We start from the raw sequence: 19,808 nt of genomic DNA on the forward strand, positions 1-19,808 counted from the left end.
CAGGTTAAGTCAATCAATATACAGTCACAGTAGTCAAAGATTGGAAATAGAAGTGTTTGTATGAGTTGTAATTTAAGGTCCAGTGGCAGAACTTTTTGATGACTCTTCGAAGGATAAAGGGATGCATGTACTTTTCTGCACACATTAGTTATATGCTCATTCCAGGTCAGAGTCTCATTTAAGGTGACCCCAATGTTTGTGATTATCTTGGAGTATGGAACATTATTATTACGAATGGTAATTGGAGGATTATTAAGATTATTATTTAGAGCATATAGTAATTTTTTGTGTCCAATAATTATGCTTTGGGTCTTTCGTGCGTTGATGAGTAAAGCGTTGTTTCTACCATACGTTGTGAGTCGTCGTAGGTGTGTATTCATATGATGGATCGCTTCGCATGTACTATCTATACTTAACTTAGTATGGTAACATACCTGTAAGTCATAAGCATCTACCTATCTATCTGTCCATGTATCTATCTATCTATCTATCTATCTATCTATCTATCTATCTATCTATCTATCTACCCGATGTATTTACCTTTCATCGGTTGAGTTGGCCGTGCGGTTAGGGCGCGCAGCTATGAGCTTACGTCCGGGAGATAGTGGGTTCGAAACCCACTGTCGACAGCCCTGAAGATGATTTTGCGTGTTTTCCCATTTTCGAACCAGGCAAATGCTGGGGTTGTATCTTAATTATGGCCACAGCTGCTTCCTTCCCACTCCTAGGCCTCCTCTATACCATCGTCGCCATAAGACCTATCTGTGTCGGTGCGACGTAAAGCAAATTCTAATATATATATATAAACCCAACTATTGACTGTGGCTGTGCAGCATCATCAGCTGAATATTTGTCATTTCGTGAAAAGAACCTATTTCCCCACCAAATAAATAAAAAAACGGTTATTCTCTGTGAACAGAATCAGTCTCTAATAACAACAGTTGTACAGAAATCAAATTGAGCCCGTGGGTATCATTTTCTTACTGCAGAATGACGATTGGGTCATAAACGAAAACGAAGTAAGTATAATATTATAAAGTTTGGAACTGTTCTATTATAGATTGTGTCTTATTTCGTAAAGAGGATCTGCCTCATTAGTACTGTACTTTTCATTTTATTTACGGCAAACTAGCATCTCGGCTTAATAGAATACAGGGATCATTTGGAATACAGGGAATACGGGGAACACAGGAAGTACGAGGAATACAGGGAATGAGAATGAATTAAATTCTGATATACTCCATCAACACAGAGTTTTTATTAATAATTTAGATTCTTACATTCTATAATATTTAGTGGATGTAAACGTGGCCAGCAGAGTAGGCAGCGTAAGCGGGGGCAGCAGCTAGCACGGGGGCGGCATGAGCCACGGCCAGAGCAGGAGCGGCCTTGACGACGGGAGCTCTGTAAGTGTTAGCGTAGGAGGTGGCGACGGGAACGGCGGCGTGGGCTACAGCAGGGGCGGCGTAAGTAGCCACAGCGGGAGCGGCGGCGTAAGTAGCCACGGCAGGAGCGGCGCCCAGGTAGCCGGCCGAGACGGCGGCGAAGAGCAGAGGCAGGAGGACCTGGAAAAATAAATGTGTTTATCGTGTTTTACTCGTTCGTGCTATCAGTGGTTGTTGTCAAATGGAAGAAGAATTTAACTGGGGTCAAATATCATCAACCGTGTTTTGTACACTCGTGATTAAATATGGGACTGTGTGTAGTCGTTACTGCTGCTTCGTTTGGTAACCAGGCATAATATGGTTGTCAACCCAGTGTACTTACTTTGTGTACCAAAACTGCTTGATCACTTAATATTTAGTATTGCCTGTGTAACGTGCGCGTTTTTAAATTAAGCGAGGTACTTGCTACTTCCAATAACACACTTGGAAGGGGTAAATACAGAGAACCCTGTTGTAGGCCTACATCACAGCAGACCACGAACGGATCACACTGTTTTGTTTCCCGGTCAAAGTGTGCAGCGTTTTTTGGGCGCGGTACATGTAGGGAAATCCACCTTAGAATATCGGCTGTAGAATTTCTACGAATACGAAATACCGTGTATATTACAGCATGAATATAAAATCTGCGGAATAAGAGCTCCTTAAAATATCCTCTCTTTGTAAGTACTCTCGCAAATAATCTACCGATATTTAAATAAAGGAGTGGATATTATTTCTTCTTTCCCACAACCCAAAATAGAAACTTAAGAAACCTAAGCAACGTAGTCTGGAATACGTTATCTAGCGTATATCAACTGAACTACTCAATGAAAAATTGAAATAAATATCACCAATCCTAATTGCAACAAGCAAACATTGAACACTAATATTTGTAGTACTAAGTTGATCACACACACACACACACACACACACAAAATTGACTAAATGTAACACTTTACCATTACGACAATACAGAACTCGTGGAACAGCCGTTCATTCGTTAGCGCGAGGAAGAAATTTTTAAGAGGCAAATAATATTTTCTCCGAACTCACATCAGACAATTTAACTTTAAATTCCATAGATAATCCCCTATTTCTAGTACCGGTATCAGTTAACGACAGCTGCACGTACTCAATAGAAATCACAATAACAAAGGTTTATGAGATATTTCCCTCACCAACAACGCACGCAGTTGTTGAAGGCCAAACTTCTCTTTAACAACAGCAGTTACGTATTGTGACAACCTGTATACCTGGTTTAGGGGAAGGAAACTATCATTTAGGGCGATAATCATTTGTAGGAAGTTATATTGGAGATAATGATAGCGAGTGGCGGATTTGTCCGCAGTTTCCTGTGGGGATGTTGTGTTCCGTTCGGTAGTGGAGTTTGCCGACATGAATGTTGTACTCACTGAGAACCTGCCCTGTATAGGGGATCAGAACACTTACCAGCTTGTACATGTTGAGTTGTTGTTGATCGGTCTGTCGTAGATCGAGTATGCTTCATACCGCCAAACAAACGAACTTATATATCGTCCAGCTGTAGGTCAAGGTGTATCGAGGGAGTGACGGGAACCGACCCCGATATTGGAGTTGCAGTGTTTGTCCTTACCTTCAGTACGCGTCCTTCACTTTGGACACTGTACCTCAATATCTTACTCTCATTCTTATTATTATTTATTTACTTACTTATTTATTTATTTATTTATTTATTTATTTATTTATTTATTTATTTATTTATTTATTTATTTATTTAAGAATTTGGCGAACTATGGACCACATAGTATGTAAGGCTTCTTGTCCTTTCTTCTCTTCACTTCCCAAAACCTACATTCGCTTCTCGTCTTTCTCTCCTTTTTGGAAATGATCCGTTCGGGCCACCGTTTTAATGGTTTCTCTTCAAATGATTTTATACTGTCGACACCTTCTTCCTCTGAACTCTCTTCTGTTGTGGATCATGTGCAGTGTAATTCCAACTTCTTCTGCATCCTTCTTGTGCTCTCCTACCCAATTGGTGGTGGACCCTAACCACATGATGAATTCGAAGATCCTTTTGTTCAGATGTGTTTTTATCTATTCTTAGTAGGTGTCCGTAGAATGTAAGTCTTTGTTTCGGCATTGTGTCCGTGTTCATTTCATATTATTATTATTATTATTATTATTATTATTATTATTATTCTGAAATTTTTCCCACATGGGTTCGTGGGAACGAACTATGTCAAAAAATGGATTTGTCCCTGTTTCCCTGCGTTTTTCTGCGGTGGTTGGTAGTGTGGTGTGTTGTCTGACTATGAAGAAAATGTTGGATCAAACGCAAACACCCACTCTCCGAGCCGGATTAATTAATCATACGCGATTAATATCCCCGACCCGGCCGAGAATAGAACCCGGGACCCTCTGAATCGAAGGCCTCAGCTCTGATTATTCATCCAAGAAGTCTGCACGGTACCTTGATAGCTAAATGGAGTATTCCGGATCCACATTAATAGTGGCCATAATGTGCTGAATCAATATTTGACATCTGGGAATTTGAATAATATTTTTTGTGTGTTGCGGAAGCTAGACACTTACTGTAACTAGAATACAGTGATTATTTCCTTGCTCGGCCACGTAACTCGTTCATCCTTGCTGTAGTCTGACTGAAATTCAGGATCAAATGTCGCCCAAGGAGTGGAAATCTCGTTTCTGAATTACTCGACATTAAGCCCGGGAATCGAACCTGTATTCTTCCCTGGGAACCGAGCATGCCATTACTGCTTGCCTGGGTAGCCCCCGAGTACACAGGAGTCCAGACTGGTACCTATACAGTATGTGTTTCTGTTAGTCGTACAGGCTTCAATTTCTTATCAAGTCTCGCATATTGACATTAACGAATGAAAAACTGAAATAAAACGTACATTGCGGGTAAAAACATGGTTTGTCAATGATAATTCGTTCGTCAAAACCATACTTATTTACATACAGGCAGGAAGATTTGATATGAAAGTGGGTGTACCAGTTATATTCGTACACATGGACAGGATGATGCTCACAGCTTGTTTGCGATGCACGGAAAGTCTCAGTGACGGCATACGACTGGTCAAGTGCGTTAGTCTCCTTCCTAGTGTATCTGTGGTGGCTATGGGTAGGGGTGTCCGACTCGTTGGCTGAATGGTCAGCGTACTGGCCTTCGGTTCAGAGGGTCCCGGGTTCGATTCCCGGCCGGGTCGGGGATTTTAACCTTCATTGGTTAATTCTAATGGCCCTGGGGCTGGGTGTTTGTGATGTTCCCAACATCCCTGCAACTCACACACCACACATAACACTATCCTCCACCACAATAACACGCAGTTACCTACACATGGCAGATGCCGCCCACCCTCATCGGAGGGTCTGCCTTACAAGGGCTGCACTCGGCTAGAAATAGCCACACGAAATTATAATTATTATAGGTAGGAGTGCAGAGTAAGGTACGGAACTTAAGAACACTCTACTTAAACTGGTACCCAAAGAATTTTCGTTACGAAAGGCTGGACAGCTGCTCAATAGAACACATTCTACGGTGCAATGTGTGGTTGATAAACTTAAATTCAAAGGCACTATAAAGACCACGACAAGGGTACCCAGGAGAAAGTGTTTAACTGAAAGGGAAGAACGGTTTCTTGTTCGGCTGATAAGTCAGATTCCAAATTAAGTGCACGAATTGTCTGGCAACTCACGGAGGAACGAACTGGAAATATGCTCAGCAACTCAACCATCCGTCGGATCCTGTATCGGAATGGGTACTATGGAGGAATCCCACATTACATACAATTAACCATTTCAAATTTATTTTTCCGTTTAGTCTAAAGGATAAAGCTATCCGAAACCCTCATTCTTCCAATATTTCACTGTTGTGACGTGGTTTACCAAGACACAAAAGGCAGAACACCGAGATAAAGTACAATGGGCACAGAATGCCTGCGTAAAATCCATGTGTAATTTGAAACATTCTGATAACGTTGCACAGTCTTACTTTGACCGGATGGCTACGCCTTGAAGGTAGACACACGCTACGTACTAACACTTATCCGCATTCCCCAACCTACTGAAACGTAAAATTTAACAGCCTTTCTGAACAATGTGAGAGAAAACCAAACCACCGAGCCAGTTGACCGTGAGGTTATATTCGCTCGGCTGTGAACTTGCGTTGGGGAGATAGTATGTTCGAACCCCACTGTCTGCAGCCTAGAAGATGGTTTTTCGTGGGTTCCCTTTCAACACAAGGCAAATGCTGGGGCTGTACCTTAATGATGGTCACGGCCTGTTTCACCCCACTCCTAGCCCTTTCCTATTACATTGTCGCCATGAGACATATGTGTGTAGGTGGGACGTAAAGAAAATCGTAAAAGATAAAAAGAAACCAAGCGTTGAACAGGACACCGCTCGCAATTCCTCAACATAAGAGCTCAAGCTGAAAAATTCCCTTCACGGTTGATGCTAGCCCTGAATGGAACATCCTTCTGCAAGAGATCAGGAGGATACCAAACCGCGGAAGTTTGAGGGACCATTTCGTATTTACTGGGTAAGTGAAAAACAGATACAAGTGTCCCTTACTCTGCGCGTTCGAGTAATTCATCTATCTATCTATTATTTATTTATTTATTCATTTATTTATTTATTTATTTATTTATTTATTTATTTGTGTCTTTATTAAGTGGCGAAGTTAGGGCTCTTGGCCCCCTCTTACACTTAACCACACACAATTTTTTAGTTTTACAGTATTAATTTGAAATGTCATTGTATTCAATTACAGTTATAGAGATAAGATAACCGAGCTCGATAGCTGCAGTCGCTTAAGTGCGGCCAGTATCCAGTATTCGGTAGATAGTTGGTTCGAACCGCACTCCCGGAAGCCCTGAAGATGATTTTCCGTTTTTTTCCCATTTTCACAGCAGGCAAAAACTCTGGGGCTGTACCTTAATTAAGGCCACGGCCTCTCCCATCCCACTCCTAGCAACTTCCTGTACCATCGTCGCCATAAGATCTGTCTGTGTCGGTGTGACGTAAAGCAACTTGTAAAAAAATAGAGATTAGATAAGTAACTCAGATAAAGGGTAACAATAATACAGTTAATTATGATTATTATTGATGAAAAATTATTGGATAAATAGAGAGTGGATAATAAGAAAAAGATGTCAACTTAATCATCATCATCTGTTTACCCTCCAGGTTCGGCTTTTCCCTCGGACTCAGCGAGGGATCCCACCTCTACCGCCTCAAAGGCAGTGTCCTGGAGCTTCAGACTCTTGGTCGGGGGATACAACTGGGGAGAATGACCAGTACCTCGCCCAGGCGGCCTCACCTGCTATGCTGAACAGGGGCCTTGTGGAGGGATGGGAAGATTGGAAGGGATAGACAAGGAAGAGGGAAGGAAGCGGCCGTGGCCTTAAGTTAGGTACCATCCCGGCATTCGCCTGGAGGAGAAGTGGGAAACCACGGAAAACCACTTCGAGGATGGCTGAGGTGGGAATCGAACCCACCTCTACTCAGTTGACCTCCCGAGGCTGAGTGGACCCCGTTCGAGCCCTCGTACCACTTTTCAAATTTTCGTGGCAGAGCCGGGAATCGAACCCGGACCTCCGGGGGTGGCAGCTAATCACGCTAACCACTACACCACAGAGGCGGACTGTCAACTTAATACCTAATGAATATATCTACTTACCAGCTTAAAGGGAAACTTATTCAAATATAAGGTTGAAGTAAATTAACTGAATATTACTATGTTACAGTCTGAGTACACCAATGTCGATGCTACTATATGATCTATTTCTAGGAATAGTACATTGCCTTAAATGATAGGAGTGAGAACGTAAATGGGATAGCCCAAGATACTAAAATCTAGTACGTAATTTTTGGTTTCATTCACACGTCGTTCACTCTTGCATTCATTCGGGTCAACTGTATGTGTTCTATAGGAATTTACGGTAGGCTTCTTTAAATGTCCTAGACAAGCAAGACTTTTTAATATCTTCCGGGATCGCATTCCATAACCTCGAAGCAGAGACCAGGTATGAATGGCTGTAGGTATTTGTTCGATGCGGTCTATTTCATGTAGTGATACGGAACGAGTGTTAATTTCGTGGAATGAAGAAAGAAGCCTAAAATTTCATGATAGATAGGTGGGGGCTGCTTGAGGAAAGCAACTGATAGACGAGGGTCATTTGGTGGGTTTTTCTACGGACATTTAAAAGTAACCATCCCATCATTTTGTAGTATGGTGTTATATGAGCATCGCGTCGAAGCATGAAGGCATACCGAATTCAAACGTTCTGAACACGTTGTAGTTTTGCTGCTTGTTCACAGGTTAGGTCAATCAATATACAGTCACAGTAGTCAAAGATTGGAAATAGAAGTGTTTGTATGAGTTGTAATTTAAGGTCCAGTGGCAGAACTTTTTGATGACTCTTCGAAGGATAAAGGGATGCATGTACTTTTCTGCACACATTAGTTATATGCTCATTCCAGGTCAGAGTCTCATTTAAGGTGACCCCAATGTTTGTGATTATCTTGGAGTATGGAACATTATTATTACGAATGGTAATTGGAGGATTATTAAGATTATTATTTAGAGCATATAGTAATTTTTTGTGTCCAATAATTATGCTTTGGGTCTTTCGTGCGTTGATGAGTAAAGCGTTGTTTCTACCATACGTTGTGAGTCGTCGTAGGTGTGTATTCATATGATGGATCGCTTCGCATGTACTATCTATACTTAACTTAGTATGGTAACATACCTGTAAGTCATCAGCATCTACCTATCTATCTGTCCATGTATCTATCTATCTATCTATCTATCTATCTATCTATCTACCCGATGTATTTACCTTTCATCGGTTGAGTTGGCCGTGCGGTTAGGGCGCGCAGCTATGAGCTTACGTCCGGGAGATAGTGGGTTCGAAACCCACTGTCGACAGCCCTGAAGATGATTTTGCGTGTTTTCCCATTTTCGAACCAGGCAAATGCTGGGGTTGTATCTTAATTATGGCCACAGCTGCTTCCTTCCCACTCCTAGGCCTCCTCTATACCATCGTCGCCATAAGACCTATCTGTGTCGGTGCGACGTAAAGCAAATTCTAATATATATATATAAACCCAACTATTGACTGTGGCTGTGCAGCATCATCAGCTGAATATTTGTCATTTCGTGAAAAGAACCTATTTCCCCACCAAATAAATAAAAAAACGGTTATTCTCTGTGAACAGAATCAGTCTCTAATAACAACAGTTGTACAGAAATCAAATTGAGCCCGTGGGTATCATTTTCTTACTGCAGAATGACGATTGGGTCATAAACGAAAACGAAGTAAGTATAATATTATAAAGTTTGGAACTGTTCTATTATAGATTGTGTCTTATTTCGTAAAGAGGATCTGCCTCATTAGTACTGTACTTTTCATTTTATTTACGGCAAACTAGCATCTCGGCTTAATAGAATACAGGGATCATTTGGAATACAGGGAATACGGGGAACACAGGAAGTACGAGGAATACAGGGAATGAGAATGAATTAAATTCTGATATACTCCATCAACACAGAGTTTTTATTACTAATTTAGATTCTTACATTCTATAATATTTAGTGGATGTAAACGTGGCCAGCAGAGTAGGCAGCGTAAGCGGGGGCAGCAGCTAGCACGGGGGCGGCATGAGCCACGGCCAGAGCAGGAGCGGCCTTGACGACGGGAGCTCTGTAAGTGTTAGCGTAGGAGGTGGCGACGGGGACGGCGGCGTGGGCTACAGCAGGGGCGGCGTAAGTAGCCACAGCGGGAGCGGCGGCGTAAGTAGCCACGGCAGGAGCGGCGCCCAGGTAGCCGGCCGAGACGGCGGCGAAGAGCAGAGGCAGGAGGACCTGGAAAAATAAATGTGTTTATCGTGTTTTACTCGTTCGTGCTATCAGTGGTTGTTGTCAAATGGAAGAAGAATTTAACTGGGGTCAAATATCATCAACCGTGTTTTGTACACTCGTGATTAAATATGGGACTGTGTGTAGTCGTTACTGCTGCTTCGTTTGGTAACCAGGCATAATATGGTTGTCAACCCAGTGTACTTACTTTGTGTACCAAAACTGCTTGATCACTTAATATTTAGTATTGCCTGTGTAACGTGCGCGTTTTTAAATTAAGCGAGGTACTTGCTACTTCCAATAACACACTTGGAAGGGGTAAATACAGAGAACCCTGTTGTAGGCCCACATCACAGCAGACCACGAACGGATCACACTGTTTTGTTTCCCGGTCAAAGTGTGCAGCGTTTTTTGGGCGCGGTACATGTAGGGAAATCCACCTTAGAATATCGGCTGTAGAATTTCTACGAATACGAAATACCGTGTATATTACAGCATGAATATAAAATCTGCGGAATAAGAGCTCCTTAAAATATCCTCTCTTTGTAAGTACTCTCGCAAATAATCTACCGATATTTAAATAAAGGAGTGGATATTATTTCTTCTTTCCCACAACCCAAAATAGAAACTTAAGAAACCTAAGCAACGTAGTCTGGAATACGTTATCTAGCGTATATCAACTGAACTACTCAATGAAAAATTGAAATAAATATCACCAATCCTAATTGCAACAAGCAAACATTGAACACTAATATTTGTAGTACTAAGTTGATCACACACACACACACACACACACACACAAAATTGACTAAATGTAACACTTTACCATTACGACAATACAGAACTCGTGGAACAGCCGTTCATTCGTTAGCGCGAGGAAGAAATTTTTAAGAGGCAAATAATATTTTCTCCGAACTCACATCAGACAATTTAACTTTAAATTCCATAGATAATCCCCTATTTCTAGTACCGGTATCAGTTAACGACAGCTGCACGTACTCAATAGAAATCACAATAACAAAGGTTTATGAGATATTTCCCTCACCAACAACGCACGCAGTTGTTGAAGGCCAAACTTCTCTTTAACAACAGCAGTTACGTATTGTGACAACCTGTATACCTGGTTTAGGGGAAGGAAACTATCATTTAGGGCGATAATCATTTGTAGGAAGTTATATTGGAGATAATGATAGCGAGTGGCGGATTTGTCCGCAGTTTCCTGTGGGGATGTTGTGTTCCGTTCGGTAGTGGAGTTTGCCGTCATGAATGTTGTACTCACTGAGAACCTGCCCTGTATAGGGGATCAGAACACTTACCAGCTTGTACATGTTGAGTTGTTGTTGATCGGTCTGTCGTAGATCGAGTATGCTTCATACCGCCAAACAAACGAACTTATATATCGTCCAGCTGTAGGTCAAGGTGTATCGAGGGAGTGACGGGAACCGACCCCGATATTGGAGTTGCAGTGTTTGTCCTTACCTTCAGTACGCGTCCTTCACTTTGGACACTGTACCTCAATATCTTACTCTCATTCTTATTATTATTTATTATTTATTTATTTATTTATTTATTTATTTATTTATTTATTTATTTATTTATTTATTTATTTATTTATTTATTTATTTAAGAATTTGGCGAACTATGGACCACATAGTATGTAAGGCTTCTTGTCCTTTCTTCTCTTCACTTCCCAAAACCTACATTCGCTTCTCGTCTTTCTCTCCTTTTTGGAAATGATCCGTTCGGGCCACCGTTTTAATGGTTTCTCTTCAAATGATTTTATACTGTCGACACCTTCTTCCTCTGAACTCTCTTCTGTTGTGGATCATGTGCAGTGTAATTCCAACTTCTTCTGCATCCTTCTTGTGCTCTCCTACCCAATTGGTGGTGGACCCTAACCACATGATGAATTCGAAGATCCTTTTGTTCAGATGTGTTTTTATCTATTCTTAGTAGGTGTCCGTAGAATGTAAGTCTTTGTTTCGGCATTGTGTCCGTGTTCATTTCATATTATTATTATTATTATTATTATTATTATTATTATTATTATTATTATTATTATTATTATTCTGAAATTTTTCCCACATGGGTTCGTGGGAACGAACTATGTCAAAAAATGGATTTGTCCCTGTTTCACTGCGTTTTTCTGCGGTGGTTGGTAGTGTGGTGTGTTGTCTGACTATGAAGAAAATGTTGGATCAAACGCAAACACCCACTCTCCGAGCCGGATTAATTAATCATACGCGATTAATATCCCCGACCCGGCCGAGAATAGAACCCGGGACCCTCTGAATCGAAGGCCTCAGCTCTGATTATTCATCCAAGAAGTCTGCACGGTACCTTGATTACTAAATGGAGTATTCCGGATCCACATTAATAGTGGCCATAATGTGCTGAATCAATATTTGACATCTGGGAATTTGAATAATATTTTTTGTGTGTTGCGGAAGCTAGACACTTACTGTAACTAGAATACAGTGATTATTTCCTTGCTCGGCCACGTAACTCGTTCATCCTTGCTGTAGTCTGACTGAAATTCAGGATCAAATGTCGCCCAAGGAGTGGAAATCTCGTTTCTGAATTACTCGACATTAAGCCCGGGAATCGAACCTGTATTCTTCCCTGGGAACCGAGCATGCCATTACTGCTTGCCTGGGTAGCCCCCGAGTACACAGGAGTCCAGACTTGTACCTATACAGTATGTGTTTCTGTTAGTCGTACAGGCTTCAATTTCTTATCAAGTCTCGCATATTGACATTAACGAATGAAAAACTGAAATAAAACGTACATTGCGGGTAAAAACATGGTTTGTCAATGATAATTCGTTCGTCAAAACCATACTTATTTACATGCAGGCAGGAAGATTTGATATGAAAGTGGGTGTACCAGTTATATTCGTACACATGGACAGGATGATGCTCACAGCTTGTTTGCGATGCACGGAAAGTCTCAGTGACGGCATACGACTGGTCAAGTGCGTTAGTCTCCTTCCTAGTGTATCTGTGGTGGCTATGGGTAGGGGTGTCCGACTCGTTGGCTGAATGGTCAGCGTACTGGCCTTCGGTTCAGAGGGTCCCGGGTTCGATTCCCGGCCGGGTCGGGGATTTTAACCTTCATTGGTTAATTCTAATGGCCCTGGGGCTGGGTGTTTGTGATGTTCCCAACATCCCTGCAACTCACACACCACACATAACACTATCCTCCACCACAATAACACGCAGTTACCTACACATGGCAGATGCCGCCCACCCTCATCGGAGGGTCTGCCTTACAAGGGCTGCACTCGGCTAGAAATAGCCACACGAAATTATAATTATTATAGGTAGGAGTGCAGAGTAAGGTACGGAACTTAAGAACACTCTACTTAAACTGGCACCCAAAGAATTTTCGTTACGAAAGGCTGGACAGCTGCTCAATAGAACACATTCTACGGTGCAATGTGTGGTTGATAAACTTAAATACAAAGGCACTATAAAGACCACGACAAGGGTACCCAGGAGAAAGTGTTTAACTGAAAGGGAAGAACGGTTTCTTGTTCGGCTGATAAGTCAGATTCCAAATTAAGTGCACGAATTGTCTGGCAACTCACGGAGGAACGAACTGGAAATATGCTCAGCAACTCAACCATCCGTCGGATCCTGTATCGGAATGGGTACTATGGAGGAATCCCACATTACATACAATTAACCATTTCAAATTTATTTTTCCGTTTAGTCTAAAGGATAAAGCTATCCGAAACCCTCATTCTTCCAATATTTCACTGTTGTGACGTGGTTTACCAAGACACAAAAGGCAGAACACCGAGATAAAGTACAATGGGCACAGAATGCCTGCGTAAAATCCATGTGTAATTTGAAACATTCTGATAACGTTGCACAGTCTTACTTTGACCGGATGGCTACGCCTTGAAGGTAGACACACGCTACGTACTAACACTTATCCGCATTCCCCAACCTACTGAAACGTAAAATTTAACAGCCTTTCTGAACAATGTGAGAGAAAACCAAACCACCGAGCCAGTTGACCGTGAGGTTATATTCGCTCGGCTGTGAACTTGCATTGGGGAGATAGTATGTTCGAACCCCACTGTCTGCAGCCTAGAAGATGGTTTTTCGTGGGTTCCCTTTCAACACAAGGCAAATGCTGGGGCTGTACCTTAATGATGGTCACGGCCTGTTTCACCCCACTCCTAGCCCTTTCCTATTACATTGTCGCCATGAGACATATGTGTGTAGGTGGGACGTAAAGAAAATCGTAAAAGATAAAAAGAAACCAAGCGTTGAACAGGACACCGCTCGCAATTCCTCAACATAAGAGCTCAAGCTGAAAAATTCCCTTCACGGTTGATGCTAGCCCTGAATGGAACATCCTTCTGCAAGAGATCAGGAGGATACCAAACCGCGGAAGTTTGAGGGACCATTTCGTATTTACTGGGTAAGTGAAAAACAGATACAAGTGTCCCTTACTCTGCGCGTTCGAGTAATTCATCTATCTATCTATTATTTATTTATTTATTCATTTATTTATTTATTTATTTATTTATTTATTTATTTATTTGTGTCTTTATTAAGTGGCGAAGTTAGGGCTCTTGGCCCCCTCTTACACTTAACCACACACAATTTTTTAGTTTTACAGTATTAATTTGAAATGTCATTGTATTCAATTACAGTTATAGAGATAAGATAACCGAGCTCGATAGCTGCAGTCGCTTAAGTGCGGCCAGTATCCAGTATTCGGTAGATAGTTGGTTCGAACCGCACTCCCGGAAGCCCTGAAGATGATTTTCCGTTTTTTTCCCATTTTCACAGCAGGCAAAAACTCTGGGGCTGTACCTTAATTAAGGCCACGGCCTCTCCCATCCCACTCCTAGCAACTTCCTGTACCATCGTCGCCATAAGATCTGTCTGTGTCGGTGTGGCGTAAAGCAACTTGTAAAAAAATAGAGATTAGATAAGTAACTCAGATAAAGGGTAACAATAATACAGTTAATTATGATTATTATTGATGAAAAATTATTGGATAAATAGAGAGTGGATAATAAGAAAAAGATGTCAACTTAATCATCATCATCTGTTTACCCTCCAGGTTCGGCTTTTCCCTCGGACTCAGCGAGGGATCCCACCTCTACCGCCTCAAAGGCAGTGTCCTGGAGCTTCAGACTCTTGGTCGGGGGATACAACTGGGGAGAATGACCAGTACCTCGCCCAGGCGGCCTCACCTGCTATGCTGAACAGGGGCCTTGTGGAGGGATGGGAAGATTGGAAGGGATAGACAAGGAAGAGGGAAGGAAGCGGCCGTGGCCTTAAGTTAGGTACCATCCCGGCATTCGCCTGGAGGAGAAGTGGGAAACCACGGAAAACCACTTCGAGGATGGCTGAGGTGGGAATCGAACCCACCTCTACTCAGTTGACCTCCCGAGGCTGAGTGGACCCCGTTCCAGCCCTCGTACCACTTTTCAAATTTTCGTGGCAGAGCCGGGAATCGAACCCGGACCTCCGGGGGTGGCAGCTAATCACGCTAACCACTACACCACAGAGGCGGACTGTCAACTTAATACCTAATGAATATATCTACTTACCAGCTTAAAGGGAAACTTATTCAAATATAAGGTTGAAGTAAATTAACTGAATATTACTATGTTACAGTCTGAGTACACCAATGTCGATGCTACTATATGATCTATTTCTAGGAATAGTACATTGCCTTAAATGATAGGAGTGAGAACGTAAATGGGATAGCCCAAGATACTAAAATCTAGTACGTAATTCTTGGTTTCATTCACACGTCGTTCACTCTTGCATTCATTCGGGTCAACTGTATGTGTTCTATAGGAATTTACGGTAGGCTTCTTTAAATGTCCTAGACAAGCAAGACTTTTTAATATCTTCCGGGATCTCATTCCATAACCTCGAAGCAGAGACCAGATATGAATGGCTGTAGGTATTTGTTCGATGCGGTCTATTTCATGTAGTGATACGGAACGAGTGTTAATTTCGTGGAATGAAGAAAGAAGCCTAAAATTTCATGATAGATAGGTGGGGGCTGCTTGAGGAAAGCAACTGATAGACGAGGGTCATTTGGTGGGTTTTTCTACGGACATTTAAAAGTAACCATCCCATCATTTTGTAGAATGGTGTTATATGAGCATCGCGTCGAAGCATGAAGGCATACCGAATTCAAAAGTTCTGAACACGTTGTAGTTTTGCTGCTTGTTCACAGGTTAGGTCAATCAATATACAGTCACAGTAGTCAAAGATTGGAAATAGAAGTGTTTGTATGAGTTGTAATTTAAGGTCCAGTGGCAGAACTTTTTGATGACTCTTCGAAGGATAAAGGGATGCATGTACTTTTCTGCACACATTAGTTATATGCTCATTCCAGGTCAGAGTCTCATTTAAGGTGACCCCAATGTTTGTGATTATCTTGGAGTATGGAACATTATTATTACGAATGGTAATTGGAGGATTATTAAGATTATTATTTAGAGCATATAGTAATTTTTTGTGTCCAATAATTATGCTTTGGGTCTTTCGTGCGTTGATGAGTAAAGCGTTGTTTCTACCATACGTTGTGAGTCGTCGTAGGTGTGTATTCATATGATGGATCGCTTCGCATGTACTATCTATACTTAACTTAGTATGGTAACATACCTGTAAGTCATAAGCATCTACCTATCTATCTGTCCATGTATCTATCTATCTATCTATCTATCTATCTATCTATCTATCTATCTATCTACCCGATGTATTTACCTTTCATCGGTTGAGTTGGCCGTGCGGTTAGGGCGCGCAGCTATGAGCTTACGTCCGGGAGATAGTGGGTTCGAAACCCACTGTCGACAGCCCTGAAGATGATTTTGCGTGTTTTCCCATTTTCGAACCAGGCAAATGCTGGGGTTGTATCTTAATTATGGCCACAGCTGCTTCCTTCCCACTCCTAGGCCTCCTCTATACCATCGTCGCCATAAGACCTATCTGTGTCGGTGCGACGTAAAGCAAATTCTAATATATATATATAAACCCAACTATTGACTGTGGCTGTGCAGCATCATCAGCTGAATATTTGTCATTTCGTGAAAAGAACCTATTTCCCCACCAAATAAATAAAAAAACGGTTATTCTCTGTGAACAGAATCAGTCTCTAATAACAACAGTTGTACAGAAATCAAATTGAGCCCGTGGGTATCATTTTCTTACTGCAGAATGACGATTGGGTCATAAACGAAAACGAAGTAAGTATAATATTATAAAGTTTGGAACTGTTCTATTATAGATTGTGTCTTATTTCGTAAAGAGGATCTGCCTCATTAGTACTGTACTTTTCATTTTATTTACGGCAAACTAGCATCTCGGCTTAATAGAATACAGGGATCATTTGGAATACAGGGAATACGGGGAACACAGGAAGTACGAGGAATACAGGGAATGAGAATGAATTAAATTCTGATATACTCCATCAACACAGAGTTTTTATTAATAATTTAGATTCTTACATTCTATAATATTTAGTGGATGTAAACGTGGCCAGCAGAGTAGGCAGCGTAAGCGGGGGCAGCAGCTAGCACGGGGGCGGCATGAGCCACGGCCAGAGCAGGAGCGGCCTTGACGACGGGAGCTCTGTAAGTGTTAGCGTAGGAGGTGGCGACGGGGACGGCGGCGTGGGCTACAGCAGGGGCGGCGTAAGTAGCCACAGCGGGAGCGGCGGCGTAAGTAGCCACGGCAGGAGCGGCGCCCAGGTAGCCGGCCGAGACGGCGGCGAAGAGCAGAGGCAGGAGGACCTGGAAAAATAAATGTGTTTATCGTGTTTTACTCGTTCGTGCTATCAGTGGTTGTTGTCAAATGGAAGAAGAATTTAACTGGGGTCAAATATCATCAACCGTGTTTTGTACACTCGTGATTAAATATGGGACTGTGTGTAGTCGTTACTGCTGCTTCGTTTGGTAACCAGGCATAATATGGTTGTCAACCCAGTGTACTTACTTTGTGTACCAAAACTGCTTGATCACTTAATATTTAGTATTGCCTGTGTAACGTGCGCGTTTTTAAATTAAGCGAGGTACTTGCTACTTCCAATAACACACTTGGAAGGGGTAAATACAGAGAACCCTGTTGTAGGCCTACATCACAGCAGACCACGAACGGATCACACTGTTTTGTTTCCCGGTCAAAGTGTGCAGCGTTTTTTGGGCGCGGTACATGTAGGGAAATCCACCTTAGAATATCGGCTGTAGAATTTCTACGAATACGAAATACCGTGTATATTACAGCATGAATATAAAATCTGCGGAATAAGAGCTCCTTAAAATATCCTCTCTTTGTAAGTACTCTCGCAAATAATCTACCGATATTTAAATAAAGGAGTGGATATTATTTCTTCTTTCCCACAACCCAAAATAGAAACTTAAGAAACCTAAGCAACGTAGTCTGGAATACGTTATCTAGCGTATATCAACTGAACTACTCAATGAAAAATTGAAATAAATATCACCAATCCTAATTGCAACAAGCAAACATTGAACACTAATATTTGTAGTACTAAGTTGATCACACACACACACACACACACACACACAAAATTGACTAAATGTAACACTTTACCATTACGACAATACAGAACTCGTGGAACAGCCGTTCATTCGTTAGCGCGAGGAAGAAATTTTTAAGAGGCAAATAATATTTTCTCCGAACTCACATCAGACAATTTAACTTTAAATTCCATAGATAATCCCCTATTTCTAGTACCGGTATCAGTTAACGACAGCTGCACGTACTCAATAGAAATCACAATAACAAAGGTTTATGAGATATTTCCCTCACCAACAACGCACGCAGTTGTTGAAGGCCAAACTTCTCTTTAACAACAGCAGTTACGTATTGTGACAACCTGTATACCTGGTTTAGGGGAAGGAAACTATCATTTAGGGCGATAATCATTTGTAGGAAGTTATATTGGAGATAATGATAGCGAGTGGCGGATTTGTCCGCAGTTTCCTGTGGGGATGTTGTGTTCCGTTCGGTAGTGGAGTTTGCCGTCATGAATGTTGTACTCACTGAGAACCTGCCCTGTATAGGGGATCAGAACACTTACCAGCTTGTACATGTTGAGTTGTTGTTGATCGGTCTGTCGTAGATCGAGTATGCTTCATACCGCCAAACAAACGAACTTATATATCGTCCAGCTGTAGGTCAAGGTGTATCGAGGGAGTGACGGGAACCGACCCCGATATTGGAGTTGCAGTGTTTGTCCTTACCTTCAGTACGCGTCCTTCACTTTGGACACTGTACCTCAATATCTTACTCTCATTCTTATTATTATTTATTATTTATTTATTTATTTATTTATTTATTTATTTATTTATTTATTTATTTATTTATTTATTTATTTATTTATTTAAGAATTTGGCGAACTATGGACCACATAGTATGTAAGGCTTCTTGTCCTTTCTTCTCTTCACTTCCCAAAACCTACATTCGCTTCTCGTCTTTCTCTCCTTTTTGGAAATGATCCGTTCGGGCCACCGTTTTAATGGTTTCTCTTCAAATGATTTTATACTGTCGACACCTTCTTCCTCTGAACTCTCTTCTGTTGTGGATCATGTGCAGTGTAATTCCAACTTCTTCTGCATCCTTCTTGTGCTCTCCTACCCAATTGGTGGTGGACCCTAACCACATGATGAATTCGAAGATCCTTTTGTTCAGATGTGTTTTTATCTATTCTTAGTAGGTGTCCGTAGAATGTAAGTCTTTGTTTCGGCATTGTGTCCGTGTTCATTTCATATTATTATTATTATTATTATTATTATTATTATTATTATTATTATTATTATTATTCTGAAATTTTTCCCACATGGGTTCGTGGGAACGAACTATGTCAAAAAATGGATTTGTCCCTGTTTCACTGCGTTTTTCTGCGGTGGTTGGTAGTGTGGTGTGTTGTCTGACTATGAAGAAAATGTTGGATCAAACGCAAACACCCACTCTCCGAGCCGGATTAATTAATCATACGCGATTAATATCCCCGACCCGGCCGAGAATAGAACCCGGGACCCTCTGAATCGAAGGCCTCAGCTCTGATTATTCATCCAAGAAGTCTGCACGGTACCTTGATTACTAAATGGAGTATTCCGGATCCACATTAATAGTGGCCATAATGTGCTGAATCAATATTTGACATCTGGGAATTTGAATAATATTTTTTGTGTGTTGCGGAAGCTAGACACTTACTGTAACTAGAATACAGTGATTATTTCCTTGCTCGGCCACGTAACTCGTTCATCCTTGCTGTAGTCTGACTGAAATTCAGGATCAAATGTCGCCCAAGGAGTGGAAATCTCGTTTCTGAATTACTCGACATTAAGCCCGGGAATCGAACCTGTATTCTTCCCTGGGAACCGAGCATGCCATTACTGCTTGCCTGGGTAGCCCCCGAGTACACAGGAGTCCAGACTTGTACCTATACAGTATGTGTTTCTGTTAGTCGTACAGGCTTCAATTTCTTATCAAGTCTCGCATATTGACATT

General features: G+C 41.6%; 3 protein-coding genes across 3 annotated transcripts; all 3 read right to left on the reverse strand.

Moving 5' to 3' along the window:
- Window positions 1–1,292: 1,292 nt before the first annotated feature.
- On the reverse strand, window positions 1,293–2,885 carry LOC136863657 (cuticle protein 38-like). Its single transcript, XM_067140022.2, has 2 exons — window positions 2,874–2,885; window positions 1,293–1,565 (listed from the first exon to the last, which is right to left on the reverse strand). The coding sequence occupies exons 1-2, from the start codon at window positions 2,883–2,885 to the stop codon at window positions 1,293–1,295; spliced, it is 285 nt and encodes a 94-aa protein (XP_066996123.2).
- A 6,136-nt stretch (window positions 2,886–9,021) lies between these two features.
- Window positions 9,022–10,616, reverse strand: LOC136863659 (cuticle protein 38-like). The gene is made up of 2 exons (XM_067140023.2): window positions 10,605–10,616; window positions 9,022–9,294 (listed from the first exon to the last, which is right to left on the reverse strand). Exons 1-2 carry the CDS (start codon window positions 10,614–10,616, stop codon window positions 9,022–9,024), a joined length of 285 nt encoding a protein of 94 aa, XP_066996124.2.
- A 6,176-nt stretch (window positions 10,617–16,792) lies between these two features.
- On the reverse strand, window positions 16,793–18,387 carry LOC136863660 (cuticle protein 38-like). The gene is made up of 2 exons (XM_067140024.2): window positions 18,376–18,387; window positions 16,793–17,065 (listed from the first exon to the last, which is right to left on the reverse strand). Exons 1-2 carry the CDS (start codon window positions 18,385–18,387, stop codon window positions 16,793–16,795), a joined length of 285 nt encoding a protein of 94 aa, XP_066996125.2.
- Between the last annotated feature and the right edge of the window lie 1,421 nt (window positions 18,388–19,808).

This window comes from Anabrus simplex, chromosome 2 (genome assembly GCF_040414725.1).
Source record: "Anabrus simplex isolate iqAnaSimp1 chromosome 2, ASM4041472v1, whole genome shotgun sequence".
NCBI classification, from domain to species: Eukaryota; Metazoa; Arthropoda; class Insecta; order Orthoptera; family Tettigoniidae; genus Anabrus; species Anabrus simplex.